The following is a 22,934-nucleotide window of genomic DNA, read 5'->3' on the forward strand; positions in this document are numbered from 1 at the left end:
ACATGCTGTAGTGAAAAATGCAATCATTTTATCAGCCACAGGAACAACATTGTTGTACTTTTATTTTAGCACCCATGCACCTTTTGTGGGTAATGACACAAGTAGGTAATATACTGTACTTTGAAACAGTGCCAACAAAAAAACAAAATATCTGTTCAGTAGTTACCTTCAGGAGGCAAAATTGTGAGTACTGTTGATTTACTACATTTAAAATTACAAAAAAAAAAAAAAAAAAAATTAAATTTATCTGTCTGCATTACTTGGAGTTCAGCTACAAGAAGATAAATATTGGCCAGTTATTCCATCTCCTTGCAGTTTTACACTTTTCTCATGTCAATTTTCCTTTTTTTTGTAAATACAGTCGAATTTGATTTATATGTAACTCTGTTCTGTGTAATTCTTATTTATAAGTAAAGTTTTGTCACTCTCAGCAGAAAATAATTTAAAAATGTGTTAATTAAACCTTATATATGTGCATAAAAGCAGTTAATTAAACCTTATTTATACATAATGCATATTTATGCACTCCACTGTTACACACAACAAATTCTGGTGAAATAAATTGAGTTTTGCATACTCATAATGGGCATTAACATTTGAAACGAAGCCCTTTCTGGTTTTCCTTAACTTTGTCGACATATGCAAGTACAGCGAGTGGGAGGTGCCGCGGAGACAAGGGACAGAGACGTGGTTAACCAGAGAGGGCAGCATGGAAACAAAGACACTCTTGAACTGTTGTTTCCAGTGTGAGCATTTCTTTTGTGGTAATAACTGGGAAGTTAAAAGTTTCATGCCGACATTTATTGTTGAACAGTGATTCTTTCATTTTTCACACTAGATCAGAAAGTGAAATTCATATGAGAGGTGGATGCTAATCGACACAAAACAACATGGGAAATTCTTCAGACTTAGGAATTGCCTATGCCACACTATGTACAATCAGTCAAAGAAATAGTATTTTAATTATGTTTTTAAAATTGGGTGAAAAGCAACACCACAAAGCTGTTAGCAAGAAGGGAGATATGTAGATTTGGAAAAGGGACTTTTTATATGCTTTCGGCAAAAACAGATTGCACCTCTACTGATCAGGGGTGACATGCTGAAAGCAAAGGTGATAGATCTATCTAGAAGCATGAACATCACTGCTGATTTTGAGACTTTATCAGGATGGTTACAAGGATTTAAAGACATTCACGGAATCACAGGGAGAAGTTTCCAGCGAATCAGAAGCTGTGGACATCATCATGGTGCAATAGTACCGTATGTCTTAAGGGATTATCAACCTCAAAACATCTACAACTGTTATGAGATTGGTCTCTTCTTTAGCCTCTTCCTAGTAAAACATTAGCTGAAAATGGTGACTCATGCCATGGGTGGAAAGTTCTTTTTGCCATGAATGCAGATGTTTCTGACACTTTCCTCAGTTGCGACAGGAAAATCTAAGAATCCAAGATGTAAAGACAGAACCTACAGAATACAAATACAATGAAAATTCTTGGATGACTATGATTTTAATGGAACAGTGGTTAAAAAAATTGGTCATTAGAATGAAAAAGGGAAATTAAAATATCTCCAGTAACTTACTAAAAGCCAAGGAACTTATTTTTGCAGCCTGGCAGCTGTCATGCTCAAAAATCGGCACCTGTTTCCAGAAAGCTGGTGCCTTACCAGAAGACATGACCGATGATGATGATGATGATGATGATGATGATGATGAAGTTGTGTCTGGTAATGAGCTAGCTGTAATGAGCTAGCTGTACTGGAGGGTGCATATTTTGACAATTTTGTATATTTTGATGGTAATCTTGCTGTGCGTGTGAACTACAGGGTGAGGAGATTATTGCTGACGTGTGCCAGCAATGCCATGATGATTAAGTATGTGGACTAGCTTCAAATGACAGTGATGGAGATGGGGTTGGTGGTGATGACCTGACTCTTGAAACACCTGAAGTGAATGAAGTGTTAAGTGCAACCAGTGTTTGCAAATGTTATATAAGTGCAAGAAGTTGTTGTGAAAAGCTCTGAATTCATTAATAAGTTTGCAAAATGAGGTGCATACTCGCAATACACTAAAAGTTAAACAAGCCAAATTATCTGTTTTTTTTTTTGTGAAAAATTATGTTATTACTGTTTTATCTGACTTCTGAAGAATTCTGAGTAATCTTTTCTCTTTGTCTTGATATATGTGTAAAGCAGATTCAACTGTTATTTAAAACTGCACACCAGTGCTGTGAGTTAATGACACATTATTATTGGATTCAGAAGAATATTGTCCTGTATTGGTTACTGAGAATGTGTCATTAGGTACATAAGAGTTGGTGCTCTACTGTTATACAGTATATTGTCACACTTGATTGTGAGGTATACAATTTCAGGCTCAAATGGTACGCCGTGTAAAAGCGTACCTGAATAACATGCGTGTAATCACGGATGAAGAGCGTCTGCACGCATTATCGATGGAATGTGAGCCATCGGGCAGTGCACCAAACTCTGTCCCCGTTCGCAAGAGGCACCCATCGCCGACCCTGTCCACAACCAGCAGTACTAGCAGCACCAGTGAAGGAAAGAAGAGTGGATTGCCTCCAGGCACAAAATTTGGTAAGTTGTAAGAATTTAAGCTTCAGTGGGAACAAGAATGAAACTCTTTCAGCTACACAGAAATAATTAATGCAAGACAAGCCTGTATAGAATTTTGTCCATTCATGTTGACAGTAAGTTTATATTTTGTTCAAGAGGGTTTTTTTTTCAGGTTTCAGTTTAATCAGCCGATATGACCTGACTCTCCAGTGATCCTCAAGTTCCATATGTGTGAACAGCTTTACAGATACAGTGAATGAAAACATTTTGCCCTGCTACTGACTGGATTCATATATCCCTGTATTTTGCTCTCATTACTATGCAGTTTTGGCTGTGAAGTGATTTTCAAATGATTGTATAGTATAACTCAAGGTGGATACATTTGGATTAGAGCCCAAGCGCTCATCAAATCACACAATGCTAAGCCATCAGGAGATTGGCACATTTAAAGACAGAACACCAACTGTATCTGGAACAGTAGTGATGTAGCATATCATGTCACTACTGTAATCAAAGTACATTCATTCTGAGTGTTTATAATATAAGGTCATTTGAAAATGGCTTTACAGCCGAAATTGCACAACGAAATAAAGGGATATCTTAATCCAGTGGCAGCATGTGTGCTGTTTTTTGTTGTTGTTACGAACACTATTGCAATTACAATAAAAAGGATAATTATATCACTAGAGTTACAAAAAAAACTTCTCTTTGCAGTTATCTGATTGTAAATTAAATTCAGATTGAATACGCAGTTGGGAAAGGGTAATGAGATAGGGGCAATGGTAATTGGGCTGAGGTGTAGTCATACAGCAATTAAATTATAGTTGGGTTAAAATTACTTGTTAGTGGACACTTCATGCCTTGAAATTTAGTTCTTCCAGTCAGAACTTGGAATGCTACGATTGAACTGTCTGTCATTGCCAGTGCACCACAACAAAGTGTCAGTTCACTTGCAGTTTTTGAGTAATGTGACATATATGTGTGATCCATTATTGGAAACTGCCTTCAGCTTTTTAACTGTTGCTGGCTGCAGCATTGTGCAACGAACAACTGATGTGGCAATACTGTTGTACCGTGTGACAAACATCAAATAACAAGTAGTTTTAATCAGAGTGTAGAACACCTATTTATGCAAAATGAAAACAGTCACAACTTTGAGCCCAGATTGCATAATTCAATAATTTAGTTGTGAAGTGTTTTAGTGTTGTAATGCACATCACTTTTGCAACTTCTTTCTTGTCATATGCCAGAGTTGCACTTTCCAGGTGCTGCTTCGCCACAAGCCGTGCGGAAAATGTTAGCGCTGAGCGAACCGAAGACTCGGCCACACCAGCCCCGCCACCCTGGGGGCCCGGCGGTACCTCCCCCTCTGACAGCACTGTCGCCTTCTCCATCCCCAGGTGCTCACCGCAGGGCGGGATCTGCAGCCAGTGGTTCGTGCAGTGTTCCATCGTCACGGACGTTACACGAGAGGTCGCACTCTGACACACCTGCCCTTCCGCCACCAGTTGATCTCAGTGCTGAAAGCAGCAGTGTTACGTCCCTAAGCAACATGCCCCTTCGTAAGACTCTTACATCGGGTAAGCATGAGATGGAGGATGTACAGCAGTATCATTTACTGGAAGGTTGACGGGGGTGATGCGGAACCTTATAGTGCTTTTACTCTATGAGTTGGCTCATAGAAATGGCAGTTGCATTCCTCTGTAAAACCATCATCTTTTCAGTGTTCAGAGTGTGTGTGCACTACTGACACCTCTCTTTGTGCCTCGATTAAAGACAAACACTCACAGCAAGTACAGCTGCACTCGAACGAGTGTAGTACACTTTCAGAGTTGTTCTTGACTTAACAGTATTTCCATTGCCTGGAAGTAAAATTGGAGATTTAGACTCTCATTACATATGTTGAAAGCTTTATGTTGGCAAAGATATTAGTTGTAGTTACAAGTATCACAGACACTTATAACTTACTTTTAAAAATTGTGTTGCCCAACATTCTCATTATCACTTCTGATATGAGATAGAATATTTTATATTTTAAAATGCAATTTTTGAAAGTATTGAATTCAATTAAGCAGCAGTGAACATGTCTAAAGAAAGAAGAAAACTCCAAAATGAAACTGCGATCAAAATATGATAGAAGGAAACTTCTGTTTACCTGGTGACTGCAGAAAAGGTATAGGAAGAAAAATGTTACTCAGACACTAGATTTTTAAATCAACAGATCCATCTAGCAGCTGAGAGGGTGTTGCTGGGGCAAACAGAGGGATAATTAGTAAAGTGAAGTTTTTCAGAATATTTCGTCAAGGGAAGCACAATATGATAGACCTAGAGTGATATTGAAAATGATACACAGAACAAGTTTTTATGGAGCTGTATATTTATAATGCAATCAATTTAGTGTTCTGTGGATCCATTTTTACCCCTTCTGTGTATATTTGCAAAGCATATCAGATTCATGAAAACATGCACTCCAGGAAAGATGGGAGGTACATTCATTGACATGGTAACTACACTCCTGGAAATTGAAATAAGAACACCGTGAATTCATTGTCCCAGGAAGGGGAAACTTTATTGACACATTCCTGGGGTCAGATACATCACATGATCACACTGACAGAACCACAGGCACATAGACACAGGCAACAGAGCATGCACAATGTCGGCACTAGTACAGTGTATATCCACCTTTCGCAGCAATGCAGGCTGCTATTTTCCCATGGAGACGATCGTAGTGATGCTGGATGTAGTCCTGTGGAACGGCTTGCCATGCCATTTCCACCTGGCGCCTCAGTTGGACCAGCGTTCGTGCTGGACGTGCAGACCGCGTGAGACGACGCTTCATCCAGTCCCAAACATGCTCAATGGGGGACAGATTCGGAGATCTTGCTGGCCAGGGTAGTTGAATTACACCTTCTAGAGCACGTTGGGTGGCACGGGATACATGCGGACGTGCATTGTCCTGTTGGAACAGCAAGTTCCCTTGCCGGTCTAGGAATGGTAGAACGATGGGTTCGATGACGGTTTGGATGTACGGTGCACTATTCAGTGTCCCCTCGACGATCACCAGTGGTGTACGGCCAGTGTAGGAGATCACTCCCCACACCATGATGCCGGGTGTTGGCCCTGTGTGCCTCGGTCGTATGCAGTCCTGATTGTGGCGCTCACCTGCACGGCGCCAAACACGCATACGACCATCATTGGCACCAAGGCAGAAGCGACTCTCATCGCTGAAGACGACACGTCTCCATTCGTCCCTCCAATCACGCCTGTCGCGACACCACTGGAGGCGGGCTGCACGATGTTGGAGCGTGAGCGGAAGACGGCCTAACGGTGTGCGGGACCGTAGCCCAGCTTCATGGTGACGGTTGCGAATGGTCCTCGCCGATGCCCCAGGAGCAACAGTGTCCCTAATTTGCTGGGAAGTGGCGGTGCGGTCCCCTACGACACTGCGTAGGATCCTACGGTCTTGGCGTGCATCCGTGCGTCGCTGCGGTCCGGTCCCAGGTCGACGGGCACGTGCACCTTCCGCCGACCACTGGCGACAACGTCGATGTACTGTGGAGACCTCACGCCCCACGTGTTGAGCAATTCGGTGGTACGTCCACCCGGCCTCCCGCATGCCCACTGTACGCCCTCGCTCAAAGTCCGTCAACTGCACATACGGTTCACGTCCACGCTGTCGCGGCATGCTACCAGTGTTAAAGACTGCGATGGAGCTCCGTATGCCACGGAAAACTGGCTGACACTGACGGCGGCGGTGCACAAATGCTGCGCAGCTAGCGCCATTCGACAGCCAACACCGCGGTTCCTTGTGTGTCCGCTGTGCCGTGCGTGTGATCATTGCTTGTACAGCCCTCTCGCAGTGTCCGGAGCAAGTATGGTGGGTCTGACACACCGGTGTCAATGTGTTCTTTTTTCCATTTCCAGGAGTGTATAATATTCAGCTGAATGTATCTGCATGCAGCTGTATCAGAGTGTATAAATATTTTCACCTTGAATGAGGTGAAGAAGTGTTACGTTGAAGTGTAGTTATCTACACACTGTAATTTTGCAATTACCAAGTCATAAAATGTGTCGTGTGTCATTGTTGGAGTGCATGTTTCTATGAAACTTGTGCCCAGCTTAAGAGCAAAAGGAGTTGTGTCAAGGAACAAATTACCCATTCGGAGGGATCCACAGAAACAAAAATGCATTGTACAATGGAATGAAACACACCCATTTGTTATTGAAGGCAGCTTTTCCCTATGTACTTTATGCTTATGCAGTTTAGTGAGATGGTCAGTTGATAGCTCTGGATAAAACTGCAATAACAGTGAAATGCAATTTGTAGGTACTATATTAAAACTTTACAGGTTAGAAGGGCAGAGAAATGGTTTGACAGATGGGGAGTGGGGCAAGGGGAGGGTAGGTAGAAACTAAAAGTATCGAGGTGAGAAGAAAGTGGGCAACAACAGAAAAGAAGCAAACAATAAAAAGAGTGTATGAAATTTGAAAGAGAGGAAAAAGAGGTCATAGAAATAAATTTGAAGGAAATGAAAATTGGCAGAAATGAGAGTTCGCTGATTGTTGAGTGAAATGTGAGGTAGACAACTATAGGAGCAATTAGTGTTGCCAGTGACCAGGTTCCATCAATTTCATTTTATATGACTACATCTATCTCATCATTAGGAGTATTTTTCCCTTTATTTGTTAAAGAATTTTACATATGTTACCCGTTCAGCTATTTTTTGTGTGGTAATACCTGGACAGATAACCAGTTGTAATGTATTTTTTTAATCTTCAAAACATAATGCTGCTGAGTTCACATTACTTCATGCACTTTTATACTTTAGTTCTTCAGTGAGACAATAATTTTCAGTTGTGATTGCTCTTACCTATTAGACCTGTCTTTATTGCTAAGCTAAAAATTTCCAAATTTTGACTGGTCATATTTTGCATTGTATATTCTTGAAGCATACCTCAGTGGCTAGTTTTGAAAGGAATCTCACATATGAGAAGCTCATTTGAACTTATTATTCATCACACTAGAAACTGTAAAAAGATACGTGGAAGTGTTCCATGAACCTGCTGACATTCTGTTAACAACTTCTGAACAGATTCATGTAGTGTGACAGATTGGAGCTTTCAAAAGAACACACTGAGTTTGATCTGGAAAATATATGAAACAAAATTCATCTGGCTAAATTTTTTTATCCAGTCGCAAAGATTTATAGGAGGTAAAGTAAGTCGAAATGATTTTAGAAAGCAAGGAAACTACAACCTAAATTTTCAGTGTCCCATTTTGGATTGGAAGGGAGATGTTATGGTTTGGAAGGAAAATGTTTACTACATTTGATGATGATTACTTCCTTTGTAGTATGACTGTTCATTGTTCTTTGTTGCACTACTTGTGGAATTTTTAACCTGGTGCCTGGAAATTTCAAAACTAATTTTCATATACTTCTTTTCATGTCTCCATCTGCAAACAGTTAATTCCTTGTATTTCCTAATGCTGAAAACTAATTAGGCAGCCTTAACATTTCTGCAGTTGCAGTCTGAAACTATGAAATACAAACTGTTGCTTTGCGGACCTGTATGCAGTGAAGTTACTTTGACTGTATGCAATGTTCAAGCACATAGGTTGGGGCTTATTACTAGACTGCATGCCTGTTGCATTTCATGGAAATTTGCACGACTGCTTCTAACTCTTTAAGTACTGTAAAAGGCATGTGTGTCAGTCTGCATGCATCTCGTGTTTATTATTAGCAGGTATTAGTACTGTGATGTCTGATGTTCACGGAGAATAGTTTTTGGGGAAGAAAAATATATACGTAAGCAGTTTCATTGATTACTGAGATAAAAACAGAATTTTTTAAAGCCAGTGTAGCAGGTATGTATCGTACAAATTTAGTAATATCACTCATTTGTAGAAATAAATGCTACATAAAATCGTTTAGTGGTTCTAAGGCTACCAATCAGTTCCTTGTTGACCAGTCTGGTGTGGGAGTTGAAGATAGCAAAATGAAAGCTGAAGTTTTAAATCGTTCACACAGGAGAATCGAGCAAACAAAGCCATTTGACCGTTGGACAAACTCCCGTACGGGCATCATTCTAGTAAGCATCCCTGGCATAGAGAAGCAGCTGAAAGATTTGAAAGCAAATAAATCAGCAGGTCCGGTTAGAATCCCAGTTCAGTTTTACAAAGAGTACTCTGACATTGGTCCCTTACCCAGCCTGCATTTATCGTAAATCTCTCGCACATCACAAAGTACCGAGCGACTGGAAAGAAATGCAGGTGACTGCAGTATATAAGAGGGGTAAAAGAATGGACCGTCAAACTTACAGACCAATATCCCTAACTTTGGTTTGCTGCAGAATCCTTGAACATATTCTAATTTTGAATATATTAAACTTTCTTGAGACTGAGAAGCTTATTTCCGTGAATTAGTGTGGTATTAGAAAACATCACTCACACAAACCTCAACTTGCACTTGTCTCACATGGTGTATTGCAAACAATGGGTGAAGGGCAACAGGCAGACTCCATATTTCTAGATTTCCAGAAAGCATTTGACATGGTGCCGCATTGCAGGCTGTGAATGAAGGTATAAGCATGTGGAATAAGTTCAAAGATATGCGAGTGGCTTGAAGACCTCTTAAGTAATTGAACTCGGTATGTTGTCCTCAACAGCAAGTATTCATCAGAATCAGGAGTGCCCAGGCAAGTGTGTTAGGATCGCTGTTGTTCTCTATATACACAAATGATTTGGTGTATAGGACGGGCAGTTATCTATGGATGTTTGCTGATGATGCTGAGGTATACGGATGGGTGTCGAAGTTGAGTGACTGTAGGAAGAAACAAGACTTAGACAAAATTTGTAGTTGATGTGAAGAGTGGCAGCTTGGTCTAAATGTGGAAAAATGTAAGTCAATACAGATGAGTAGGAGGACTAAATCTGTAATGTTTGGATGCAGTATTACTAGTATCCTGCGTCACACAGGCATGTCATTTAAATATCAGTGCATAATGTTGCAAAGCAACATGATATGGAATGAGTATGTGAGAACTTTTGTAGGGTAGGGGAAGGGTTTATTGGGAGAATTTTTAGGAAAGAGTGGTTTACCTGTAAAGGAGACTGCATATAGGACACAGATGCAACCTATTCTTGAGTACTGCCGAAGTTTTTAGGATGTGTACCTGGTCAGACTGAAGGAAGATATCTAAGCAGTTCAGAGGTGGGCTGCTAGATTTGTTACTGGTGGATTCAAACAACATGTAAGTGTTACAGAGATGCTTTGAAAACTCTATGGGAATCCATATAGAGAAGATGACATTCTATTTGAGAAGCACTATTGAGAAAATTTTGAGAACTGTCATTTGAAGCTGACTGCCAAACAATTCTGTTGCTTCCAACATACATTGCACTTAAATAACATGAAGATAAGATACAAGAAATAGCTCTCATATGGAGGCATATAGATAGTCATTTTTCCCTCGCTGTTTGCGAGTGGAAAAGGAAAGGAAATGACTATTAGTAATACAGGGTACGCTCCGCCACACACCGAACACTGGCTTGCTGAGTATCTGTGTACATTTAGAACAACTTTCATTTTACTTTATAAGCCAGACTCATTGCATTTCCCACCACCATTCGACAGCCTTTGTTTGTGCTTCCTTATAATCAACACAACAATTGATTTATAACACCAAGTGGCCCAAATTCTCGTTTTTGATGGTGTTATTATTAGGAAAAAAATCTGTTCTGGTATGAGGCAATCTCATGAAAATGTTCCTGTTTCAACTCCATGAATTGTGGTGACTTAAAATATCACATGAGCATGGATGGCCATGTAGCAGCTGTACACTTACACAAAGGACTGCTAGCAAAGATTGTTTGAAGACAGACTCAACCTTTTAGTTTCCTTATATATGCTGCTCAGCAGAAACAAGCTGCTTTCAGCACTTGTTTAACAGATCATGCCATGTGGACTCCAACCCCCAACGTCATCTCACATATTCAGTGTACAAAAGGAATGCCTTTTCAGCATACCCTCCAATGCTGCCACTGTCAACCACACCTCCCCCTTGTCATAGCTCTTTGTTTTCCACTCACTTCTTTTGGCTCCTCCATTGCAATTGCAGTTTTCTTTGATGGATACAAATTTCTCTATAATTCTCTTGCTCTTTACCATCTTGAGGCATTCTCTCTCTCTCTCTCTCTCTCTCTCTCTCTCTCTCTCTCTCTCTCTGAGTGTGTGTGTGTGTGTGTGTGTGTGTGTGTGTGTGTGTGTGTGTGTGTGTTTTTTCCCCTGTTTCTGTATTATGTCACCATTTTGACACATCATTGGGAAATGTTCTTTTATTCCCCTCCACCTCCTCCCTCTCCTTGAAAACTTTCCATCATTTCTCTCTCCTGACTTTACAAACACTCAGGCCAGTTATTCCTCTGTTAGCAAAAATGTGTGTGTGTGTGTGTGTGTGTGTGTGTGTGTGTGTGTGAGAGAGAGAGAGAGAGAGAGAGAGAGAGAGAGAGAGAGAGAGACGAGGAGGGAGGTTTTACAAGTGCCTGAAATTATGTTTATGATGGGCACATTTGGGTGTTCAGATCATTAGGCATGGAAGCTAACTGCATTGACAATGTGAAAGAGAAATACTTATAAATCTTTCAAAAAAGGGCAAGGTTGCTTTTTGATTTATAAGGGCAAAAAGTTTTGATGTGGAAGGTGATAAAGAATTGCCACATTTCATATCAATAATAGTTTGTATCTTGTGTGTTGTTTAAATGACCGATTCAGTTTGTTTGTATCTTGTGTGTTGTTTAAATGACCGATTCAGTTTGCTGTCACTGAAGGAGCATTGGGGATTTACATGTGAAACTGTCTTTGGTATGGACGTATATGATAATCAACATCTTGGCTGCCTGTGCTTTCCATAATAATTTGCAACTAAGAATCTGTTTGCTTTTACTGCTTTGTCATCATTAGCCTACACTGGAGTGTGTTGCAGAATTATGGTGGTGTGTCATGCATCCTGCCACCCTCCCAAAGATGATGACTGATGTTGCCTCACATCTTCATCGTAGGATGTTGTGGCATTTTAGTATATTACGACTTTCTTGTGTTGCATGTCATCCATCGTAGGTCATTCCCACAAGAGAAAGGCCATTAGTTGTCATGATAATGTTGTCATCTTATAGAGATACTAAAAACTTACTTCAGTTCTGTTTTTAGTATCATGTGGCAAAGAATTTCGTAGTTACTGAACAAATGTACAGAAGTGATATGTTTGCAAGTCACCCGAGGAACTGTGACAGATGTACGGTAAAAAATTAGTTTGATGCTGCTTTAATAGAAAATACACTCCTGGAAATTGAAATAAGAACACCGTGAATTCATTGTCCCAGGAAGGGGAAACTTTATTGACACATTCCTGGGGTCAGATACATCACATGATCACACTGACAGAACCACAGGCACATAGACACAGGCAACAGAGCATGCACAATGTCGGCACTAGTACAGTGTATATCCACCTTTCGCAGCAATGCAGGCTGCTATTCTCCCATGGAGACGATCGTAGAGATGCTGGATGTAGTCCTGTGGAACGGCTTGCCGTGCCATTTCCACCTGGCGCCTCAGTTGGACCAGCGTTCGTGCTGGACGTGCAGACCGCGTGAGACGACACTTCATCCAGTCCCAAACATGCTCAATGGGGGACAGATCCGGAGATCTTGCTGGCCAGGGTAGTTGACTTACACCTTCTAGAGCACGTTGGGTGGCACGGGATACATGCGGACGTGCATTGTCCTGTTGGAACAGCAAGTTCCCTTGCCGGTCTAGGAATGGTAGAATGATGGGTTCGATGACGGTTTGGATGTACCGTGCACTTTTCAGTGTCCCCTCGACGATCACCAGTGGTGTACGGCCAGTGTAGGAGATCGCTCCCCACACCATGATGCCGGGTGTTGGCCCTGTGTGCCTCGGTCGTATGCAGTCCTGACTGTGGCGCTCACCTGCACGGCGCCCAACACGCATACGACCATCATTGGCACCAAGGCAGAAGCGACTCTCATCGCTGAAGACGACACGTCTCCATTCGTCCCTCCATTCACGCCTGTCGCGACACCACTGAAGGCGGGCTGCACGATGTTGGGGCGTGAGCGGAAGACAGCCTAACGGTGTGCGGGACCGTAGCCCAGCTTCATGGAGACGGTTGCGAATGGTCCTCGCCGATACCCCAGGAGCAACAGTGTCCCTAATTTGCTGGGAAGTGGCGGTGCGGTCCCCTACGGCACTGCGTAGGATCCTACGGTCTTGGCCTGCATCCGTGCGTCGCTGCGGTCCGGTCCCAGGTCGACGGGCACGTGCACCTTCCGCCGACCACTGGCGACAACATCGATGTACTGTGGAGACCTCACACCCCACGTGTTGAGCAATTCGGTGGTACGTCCACCCGGCCTCCCGCATGCCCACTATACACCCTCGCTCAAAGTCCGTCAACTGCACATACGGTTCACGTCCACGCTGTCGCGGCATGCTACCAGTGTTAAAGACTGCGATGGAGCTCCATATGCCACGGCAAACTGGCTGACACTGACGGCGGCGGTGCACAAATGCTGCGCAGCTAGCGCCATTCGACGGCCAACACCGCGGTTCCTGGTGTGTCCGCTGTGCCGTGCGTGTGATCATTGCTTGTACAGCCCTCTCGCAGTGTCCGGAGCAAGTATGGTGGGTCTGACACACCGGTGTCAATGTGTTCTTTTTTCCATTTCCAGGAGTGTAAATGCCAAAAAAACATTTATGCCACTGTTACATCTGTAATACACAGCTCTTTAGTTTGGTAAACAGTAGAGTTCAAGTGCCACTATCAGAAAATAAATGTAGACTACTTTCCAGACTTCACTGTAAATGCAGCAGGAAAGCTTCAACTTTCCAAGAGTCAGTGCCATTTGCAGTAAATGACAGAGCAGTTGCTTACTGGAGAGGGATGTTTAAAAGGAAGACATAACAGCCAATTATGAACTAAAAGACAGTCTTAGTGAAAAGATCTGTTAAACAACAGAATCATTTGAAAATTCCAATTAAAAAAGGAAAGAAAAATTGCTGGCAGGAAGGGGGACAACATGGTACACAGTGTTGGGAATAAAAGGGAAGAATAGAAAAGATGTGTTGTCCATATGTCTGTTATAATTACCTTGCTTGGAGCAGCTCAGAACACAGATGCACACACAGAAAAAATTATTACAAATGTATTGTGTTGACCATGGAATATTATAACTGTATAGGTAATGTATCACAAGGAAGGAGAGGGAGGGTGAGTCAGATATTTAATATTTATTGGTTTGTGTTCATAATGCCCTTGAAAACTTGTCCAGCAGCCCTCCCATCGTTATGATATTTTCAACCCCCCACCCCAGATGTGCGCGCGTGCCACACACACACACACACACACACACACACACACACCTACCTTTGCCCCTTTCTATCACCTTTAGCCCTTTAACCCTCTCCAAAGACAGGTGGTGATCACCATTATGAATTTTGTTTTCCACTCCAATGCCGAGCCTCATTTCTCACAAATTTTCATAGCTCTCACCTGCACCATTCTTGAGTCTGTACTAGGCATCAGTGCTACATAGTACTTTTATTTAAGGAAGCCTTTGTTAACTAGGTATTGAATTGTAGCTGTTGTGTTGAGAGAAAGGTTGTAATTGTTACCTTCAAGTTAGTTTGTGTGAAATGGCTAGTTCTTTACACACTGTTCTTTCTGAGGAAGAGAGTATAGAACTTTTAGAGCAGTGTCTAAGTGAAAATGAGATTGACAGGGATTTTGATGACAGCGATTCATTTGTAAGCAATACGAGTGAAATGACTATGCAAGCAGCCAACTCAGAATAATTTTAAAAAGATATCACACAAAGATAAGTTTTATATTGTAATGGTTACGTAAATATAGTTGTCTGATTGTCGGTCAGTGGTCTTATTGTTTCCACAGAGATACTCTCACAATTTTCTGTGGTACACTTGCTGTCCCCCGGGCAGCAGTGATTTGAATAAGAGCACACGATGACAGAATGCAAAGGATTAACCTGTCACTTTAATCATATCTGATGACAAAATTATAGTGATAGGAGTAACCCAGTAAATAAAATGACCCAGCAGGTGATATGTTGCGGATGATTTTTAAAGTTGTGTTCAGCTTTCTGAAATTTAATAAAATGTTTTTAGAAGCTTGGTAATTGTTTGCATGTTACACCATCGACATCTATAATATCCTAAAGTTCTCAGTGCATGCCAGCAATAACTACGCTAAATTGCTCTCTCTCTGGCATATTTTCATTTTCACTGCTTTTATGAGAAATGCGCCGTATTGTGATACTTCCCTTAGTACAATTTTTGTGTCTGTTAATGTCATTTTCTGCATAACAACCCCACTTACTTTCTCCATGAAGGCAGGTGCCTAATACTATGTTCAGCTAAAAATTAGTGTTATCAGCTTCACTGAGGCCATTATAAACAATTTTTATGGAATGTAATGCACAGTGTTGAACATGGATTCCTTTCTGCATTTGATTACTGCCATTGTTGTTGTGGTCATGGTCTTCAATCTGAAGATTGGTTTAATGCAGCTCTCCATGGTAATCTATTCTGTGCAAACCTCGTCATCTCTGAATAACTACTGCAACCTACATCCAATTCACTGCTTTTTGTAGTCATGCCTTGGTCTCCCTCTACAATTTTTATCCACCACACTTCCTTCCATTACCAAGTTGACTATTCCTTTATGCCTCAGGATCTGTCCTATCAACTGACCCCTTTTTTTATTAGTTAAATTGTACAATAATTTTGCTCCCCACCAATTGAATTCAGTACCACCTCATTAGTTTTTTGATCTACCCATCTAATCTTCTCTTTTGCAGTCTCCTGTAGCATCACATTTCAAAAGGTGCTGTTGTCTTCCTGTCTGGACCACTTAGACAATAAGTTTCTCTTCTGCACAAGACTATACTCCAGACATAGATCTTCAGAAAAAACATACTAAACTTGAACTAATGAGATTATTATTATTATTATTATTATTATTATTATTATTATTTTCACAAACACTTTTCTTGCTATTGAAAGTCTGCTGTGAACATCCTCTCTACTTCAGGCATCATCTGTTATTTTTCTTGCCAAATAGCAAAACTTGTGAACTAGTTCTAACATCTAATTTTCTGATCTAATTTCCTCTGCATCACCTGGTGCAGCCTCATGTCTTCATCTACCTATATTATTCTATTTATTTATTTATCTATCTATCTATCGATACATATGTAAACTGAAATCCCATGCAGCACTTTCTGCTTGCGTTTTCAATTTAATTTTAGGAACTACTGTACAGATTTGATCTGACTGTGACTAATAGGTAGACTGAGTGATGAGAAAGGTTTTTGTGTATGATTTACTAGTATTTCGTGATGGAACTGTGATGAAATATGAGTTCCCTGTCTGTTGTGAAAATACTGTCACTGCCACCAAGCAGCACAGCTACGATGACACGAGACAGCAACAAAGCTGTATCGGTAAAGTGCATGCATGGAAACTGAAAGGTTGTGGAATCAAGTCCTGGGTGGACAACTTACTTTTCACTCTCTTTTTTTTTCACCAAGCATTTAGTGCCAGAAACAGAATGTACTTTGGATTCCACATTAAAATGTAGTCCCCTTTCCCCAGTTGCATAAAAGCGGTAATGCAAGTTGTGAAAGTGATGTCCAATTGAAACACTTGTTCCAGGCCATTGAGCCACACACAGTTATTATTACCAGAACTTATACACCTATAAATATATCCTCCTTCCAAATATACTGTGGTCTACAGTCCCTTATAGCCTTTTTCTTCCTGTATGTGTAGGCCAGTCTCGGTAACTACTGTAGGGCTTTTCATACACTGTACTGGCACTGGCTGGAGTTAGCGGGTTCTCTGGAGGAATGAATGTTATGTGTTTCAAATTTGGTTGGCATTTGCAGTGACATCTCATGACAGTGATGGGAGCTGCAAGCTATCACACTGCCTACAGCTGCTAGAGCTGAGCCCAGTAGGGATTGGTTCCTAATGGTTGACTCTTACAGCCAATATAGGGTACAAAATGGGGCCCAACAGTGTCATCCCCTCAATTTCCATCGTAAGTCTTATGCACCAGCCAGTAAACAAAATTACTGCTACGCCATACAATTCATCCGATCTAGTTCAGCTACATTCCTTTACCCTTGTTTTACTTTTGATGACGATCATCATATAATCTCTTTTTCAAGACACTGTCCTTTCTCTTCAGCTGCTCTACCAAATCCTCTGCCATCTCTTCACAGAATTAAATGTCATTGAAAGCCTCAAAGTTTTTATTTCTTCTCTTTGAACTTTAATTTCCTTTCTAAATTTCTCATTGGTTTCCTTTACTGCTTGCACATTGTACAGATTGATTAACATGTGAGGTAGGCTGCAATCCTGTCTACTCCCTTTTCAAACACTACTTCTCTTCCATGTCTTCTGAGTCATAACTGCAGTCTGGATCGTGCACAAGTTGTAAATAACCTTTTGCTCTCTGTATTTTATCCCTGCTGCATTCAAAATTTCAAAGTGTTCAGTCCAGTCAACATTGTCCTACCTTTCTCAAAATCCACAAATGGTACAAATGTGCCTTTGCCGTTCTTCAATCTACCAGATAGTTATAATTAAAGTGCAGATATTCACTGAGGTCCAGTGTGACTGTAATTATTGTATTGCACCAAAACTTGGTCGAGAAGCTAACGTGTTAATGCAGGACCAATCTACATTGGAAAACATTAGTCTCAATTGTAGCCATGTTATGCAGATCTAATGGTGTACACTAGTTCTAAGATGGAATGACATCTACACTGTCATGTGACGAGTCATAACGTGAGTGAACAGTAGGGCTATCTAGAAGAGAGACACTGTGCAGTTACTGAAACTGTTTTACATCAATAGCAATGCTGTGTTGAGATAGTATCGCTAACTGAAAGGTCTGAGAAGAGGCCCGATGGCATTAAATAGTTTAAAGATGATGATGATGAAATTTTAAAATGCGGGTGAGCTTGTTGTGGCACCTGGAAGAGGAAGGCATCCTGTGCCAGTGGAAGTTACTGACAAGATTGCTGTTGCTGCAACTGACCACGCAGCACATGGCACAGGTAGTGCTAGAGCTCGTGCAGTGTCACGAGAATTGCTCATCCCACAGTCGGCAGTATAGAAATTATTACACTGGTAAAATGAAGAACAAACCGCCTTCAGTCACAAGTTGCATTTATTTACTGCACTATGCATTTCGAGCCCTAGAGGCTCATCTTCAGGTGCTTTTTAGTGATTTACATCAGGTATTTTAGTTGTTTGCAGTTTAACATTGTATGATGTCTGCTTCTGTTTTGCAGTTGGTATACACAATACACATGTTTAATTTTGTAGTACATACTGGGATATATACATAGTCACACACTTTTTCGCACATTGTAGTAGCAGAACATAAACATGCCAAAGATTCTCAAGTCACACACTTTTTCGCACATTGTAGTAGCAGAACTGCTACTACAATGTGCAAAAAAGTGAGAGACTATGTACATATCCCAGTATGTACTACAGAATTAAAGCTGTGTATTGTGTATACCAACTGCACAACAGGAGGAGACATCATACAATGTTAAACTGCAAACAACTAAAAAACCTGATGTAAATCACTAAAAAGCACCTGAAGATGAGCCTCCAGGGCTCGAAATGCATAGTGCAGTAGATAAACGCAACTTGTTCTTCATTTTACGAAAGTAAAACAGTTGCGGATGAAACACTGGAAAACAATGACTAAAATTAAGTTACACTGGTACCCGTACAAGATGCAGGCAGTGCATCAAGTGAAACGTTATCAACATTCTGTATTTGCTCTTCGGTTTCTGGCACGAATCGTAGCTGACGGTGTGGCCAGGCAATATTCTGTGGAGAGACGAGGCACATTTTACTCTAAAGGATGCTCTGAAGAGAGAAAACGGTCGAATTCAGGGTACTGTTAAACTGTGTGTTGTGCACAAAAAGTTACTGCACTTGCCATATGTAACTGTGTGGTGTAGATTCACAAGCACTTTTATTGTTGGTCCATTATTCTTTGAAGAGGGCCTGCCAAATATACTGTGACATTGCGTGTTATCGAGACGTCCTTGTACAGTAAGTGATTCCTGCTTTGAAAGAGCGCAACTGTGTGGAAAACAGTGTTTTAAAGTGAGATGGTTAAAAATAAAATCAACATTATGCCATTCTCACTTTTTGACCTTTTCTGCCCAAGTTCCGTTCCTAATCCGTTCCATATGGAGACATCTTTATATCTCTTCCTTGCATTCACAGTGCCAGATTTGCAGCTGGTGGCCAAAATTGAAATTAAAATGTATATTTTTATATATTTATTTATTTTTGCAGTGTAAATCATTACGCATTAATGCCTTACCATATCTACCTAGCTCCTCTGCCATACAGTACTGCACCTGTGAGAGTAGCTGCACTTTAATTATAACCATCCAGTGTGTTCTCATGTAAGACACAGGGTCAGTATTGCCTAGAGTTTCCCTGCATTTCTCATGAATTGAAACTGATCTTGTCTGATTTCTGCTTCTACCTTTTCTTCCATTCTTCTGTAAATAATTTGTGTCAGTATTTTACAAATGCGACTTATTAAACTGATGGTTTAAAAGTAGTCAAACGTGTGAGCACCTGCCTTGTTTGGAACGGAATTATTACTTCCTTGTTGAATTGAGAAAGTATTATGCCTGCGTCATTTATCTTGCACACCAGGTGGAATAGTTCTGTCATGGGTGGCTCTCCCAAGGATCTCAATATTTTTGACATTATGTTACCTACTCCAGAGGCCTTGTTTCTACTGAGATCTTTCATTGCTCTGTCAAGTTCTTCTTGCAGTGTCATATCTCCTTACTCATCTTCACCGACTTTTATCTTCCGTCTATAATATTGTCCTCAAGTTTGCTCCTCCTATATGAACCTTCTTCCATCTTTCAGCCTTCTTCCTTTGTTTAGTATTGTTTTGCCTTTGGAGCTCTTCATAGTCATACAGCTGCTTCTCTCCTTTCTCTGTAATTGCCATTTATCTCGACCCAGTAAATTTTGTTTTGTACTCTCCTTAAATGTTGCTTTGCTAGTGCTCATAAGTAGTTGATACCTACTCACTACTATAGCCCGATTTATAAATAATAGACAGAGTGTAAGGGTAACAACTTACTGCGTGGTTGATGCTCTAATTGTACACACACACACACACACACACACACACACACACACACACACAAAGCTGCACGGCTACATCGTCTCAGCGGAACAGGTTGTACAGGCACTACAGCTGGACCATCATTTATTATGTAGACAGGCTTTCTGCGGTTCATTCTGAGATTTATATACCATAATATGTCAGCAGTTGCTTATTTAGAATATTGATTAACTCGAATTGTTATGAGGCCTTCTATTGACAGTATACTTCCACCAGTGAGTAAAGGAAATGAAGAAGATGAAATTTCCAATGGAACAGACACACTCATAGTTATCTGCTAGATAAACATTTTAATAGAGGGAGGCAGTGTTGGTATTATGTTGAAACATGGTTGAAGCCTCGTTACTTAGGGTGTTACATTGTTTCCCTACATTGCTTTTTCAGTCAAATGCAAAAATTCTTTCTGTGGTCTGGAGTGGCAAATATTTACTCAGTCCCAATGAAAATGAGGAAAATTCTTTTCCATTATTGACTTTACCGTGAGATTTACAGAACAATAATCAGTAACAATAATTATTTCTACCAATCGTGCTAGATTATTAAGTGGCATGTAAAAAAACTTCATACAACTTGTTTATTTTATATGATTAACTAGTGGTTACTTAGTTGTAGTTTCCACTAAAGCGCTCAGTGAAAGATTTAAGTCTTATGTTGGGAACTGTATGGTATGACATAGTTATCTCAGAAAATCATTGTTCAGAACATTTAGTAAGACTGAGAAGTGTGGCAAACAGTTGACTGAAATTTGTTCATACAACTGCGCTATCCATTTTCCTTTTTACAAAATTGGTGGAGGATAATTCTAGCATATCCATTGTTCACAGGTTCTGGATGTTCATCTGGTTCAGAGACCATGTAATCTCAGTAATGTTAGAAATTTGTTGTTTATTTTTGTGTGACAGTGCTTGGTGATGACTGTGAATATAAACATTATTGCCAACTGTAAAGTTTAGGTGGTAATCATATTTTCAGACTGGGAGAATGCAATGCTGTAGTCTTCTCATCTGTGGAGTGATGCATTTCACTGACTTGACAGGTCTTACATTTGTTTCTTGATCTCTGTGGGTAATTTGTAGAACTCACTCAGTCTTGCTAAGTCAGGGATGCTTAGTTTTACTCTCCCCACAGCACACTGTTGTCATGCTGATTATTCAGTTTCATTATCATGTTTTTGTGTTGAGGTATTAGTTTTTGTAATTTTTAAGAGTTAAGCAGCCAGTTTTTGACATGTTATTGGGGGCATTTGCTTTATCTTCATTGGTTGATGGCTGGCTGATTAACAATGAGATGTTTCCCAAGTCCCTTGCCCAGATATCCTCTCCCTCTCCACCCCCCCTCCCTTCTCTCTCTCTCTCTCTCTCTCTCTCTCTCTCTCTCTCTCTCTCTCTCTCTCTGACTTCAGACAATCAGATGTTAGTGTGTTAATGCCATTGCAGAGTTGTGAGGAAATCGGACAGTTCCTCCCCCCACCCTCCCCTCCACATATACACACGCACATTAGTAAAAATCGTGCTGCAGAACTGTTGAGAAAAACATTTTGTCGTTATGTGTAAAGTGGCATTATCTTACTACTTTTTTACAGTAATATAAAAATAGTGAAAATTTATGGGGTTTGTATTTGTTAGTGTTTACTGCATTAAGATACTTCACAATGTACTAGAGGCATCTCTCATGTTGAGAATAATGAAGTGACACTGAAATTAATTTCTCTGTCACTCTTGAACTGTGAAATAAGATCTCATTTGGTACACACACAAAGACCACCATTCATAGTTGTAGCTTTTGTGTGTGTGTGTGTGTGTGTGTGTGTGTGTGTGTGTGTGTTGGCTGGGTGGAGGGGGGGGGGGGTTACAAGTAGTTATTTGCTTGTTCTAAAATATTGCAAAACATAATACTTGAATAATCCTGCACAATGCACAGTAGTAGTTACTAAATGGTCCTTGCATTCGTAAAGAGAAACCACAACTGACAAAGAGGTCAGAGAAAGAGCATGAATGGGTGTAACATTTGGATACAAAAGTTATTCTAGTCATATGGGTTGTTTAATTGCTACAGGAAAAACTTACCGTTTACATTCTTAGTGTAAAACTGCAGCCACTCTTGCAAGCTTTATTAATATTATTATTAATTTTTTTTATTTTTATGTGCCTCAACACATCCTTACCCGGTAGAATGAGTATTAATAGCAAAAGGCAGATTACACCTATTGTGTACAGCATCCAGTTCCCACAGTACCATGAGTAAGTTAATTTTATTTCTCACAAAGATGATGTTGGTTACCAGAAACATCAATAATATTTTGTACATATCTTTTATGTAGTTGATGTTTTGTGTGTTTTTTCCAAATTTTTGCAGTGAAATTTTTTTGTGATTATTTTTGTGTATACATACTTCATAAATGTTGGGATATATACAAATTACATGGTGTACAGATCGAATTCTTATGCTCTGTCCTAATTACACAACCGATTTTCTTCAAAATTCGTTATGAAATGAATTCCATAGGCAGATGGAGTAATCATAAATTACAATGATTGCTAGAGAGAATACTGAAGCAGTGTACAGCACATTCTTGGTATTTCAGTAGTTTTGCACATGCCCATACTTGAATAGGAACCAATACATAATTTCACACAAACAAGGTCTTGCATATCAATACATGGAAGCACATTTTCATAGCAGGAGACCATGGTAAAGAGAAATCTCAAAATGTGATTTGGTAAACTGAGCTAGCAAATTCATTGCTTCAGATGATGCACATTAAACGCAAGTAATAGGAAGTTAAATGAATGTAGCAAATCGAAGTATCAATTAAAACTTTTGTTTTGCAAATCAGTTAATGAGGACAGTATGGGTGTCCAGTTCGTTCCTTCAGGTGGTAAACTGTCAGTGTTGCTCATAGTCATAATGAAAACTAGGAAATATCTGTTTCTATCTTTTAGCACTGTTAGTTTCTCCATCAGAGGTAGGAGGGCCACATCACTTATAACCCAGAATAAGGGGTGTCCACCTATTGTGAGAATGAAGAGAGACAAAGATGAAAGGGGAGATATGTGAGAAAGAAA

At 40.4% G+C, this 22,934-nt stretch overlaps 1 protein-coding gene across 1 annotated transcript in view; it reads left to right on the forward strand.

Moving 5' to 3' along the window:
• The window catches only part of LOC124775692 (rap guanine nucleotide exchange factor 2), a 422,124-nt gene that overhangs the window by 364,869 nt on the left and 34,321 nt on the right, over nt 1–22,934 (forward strand). The window contains exons 19-20 of the mRNA XM_047250523.1: nt 2,376–2,598; nt 3,843–4,157. Coding sequence (XP_047106479.1) covers nt 2,376–2,598; nt 3,843–4,157 — 538 coding nt within the window. The remainder of the gene's footprint in view (nt 1–2,375; nt 2,599–3,842; nt 4,158–22,934) is intronic.

This window comes from Schistocerca piceifrons, chromosome 1 (assembly GCF_021461385.2).
Source record: "Schistocerca piceifrons isolate TAMUIC-IGC-003096 chromosome 1, iqSchPice1.1, whole genome shotgun sequence".
In the NCBI taxonomy this organism is placed as follows: Eukaryota; Metazoa; Arthropoda; class Insecta; order Orthoptera; family Acrididae; genus Schistocerca; species Schistocerca piceifrons.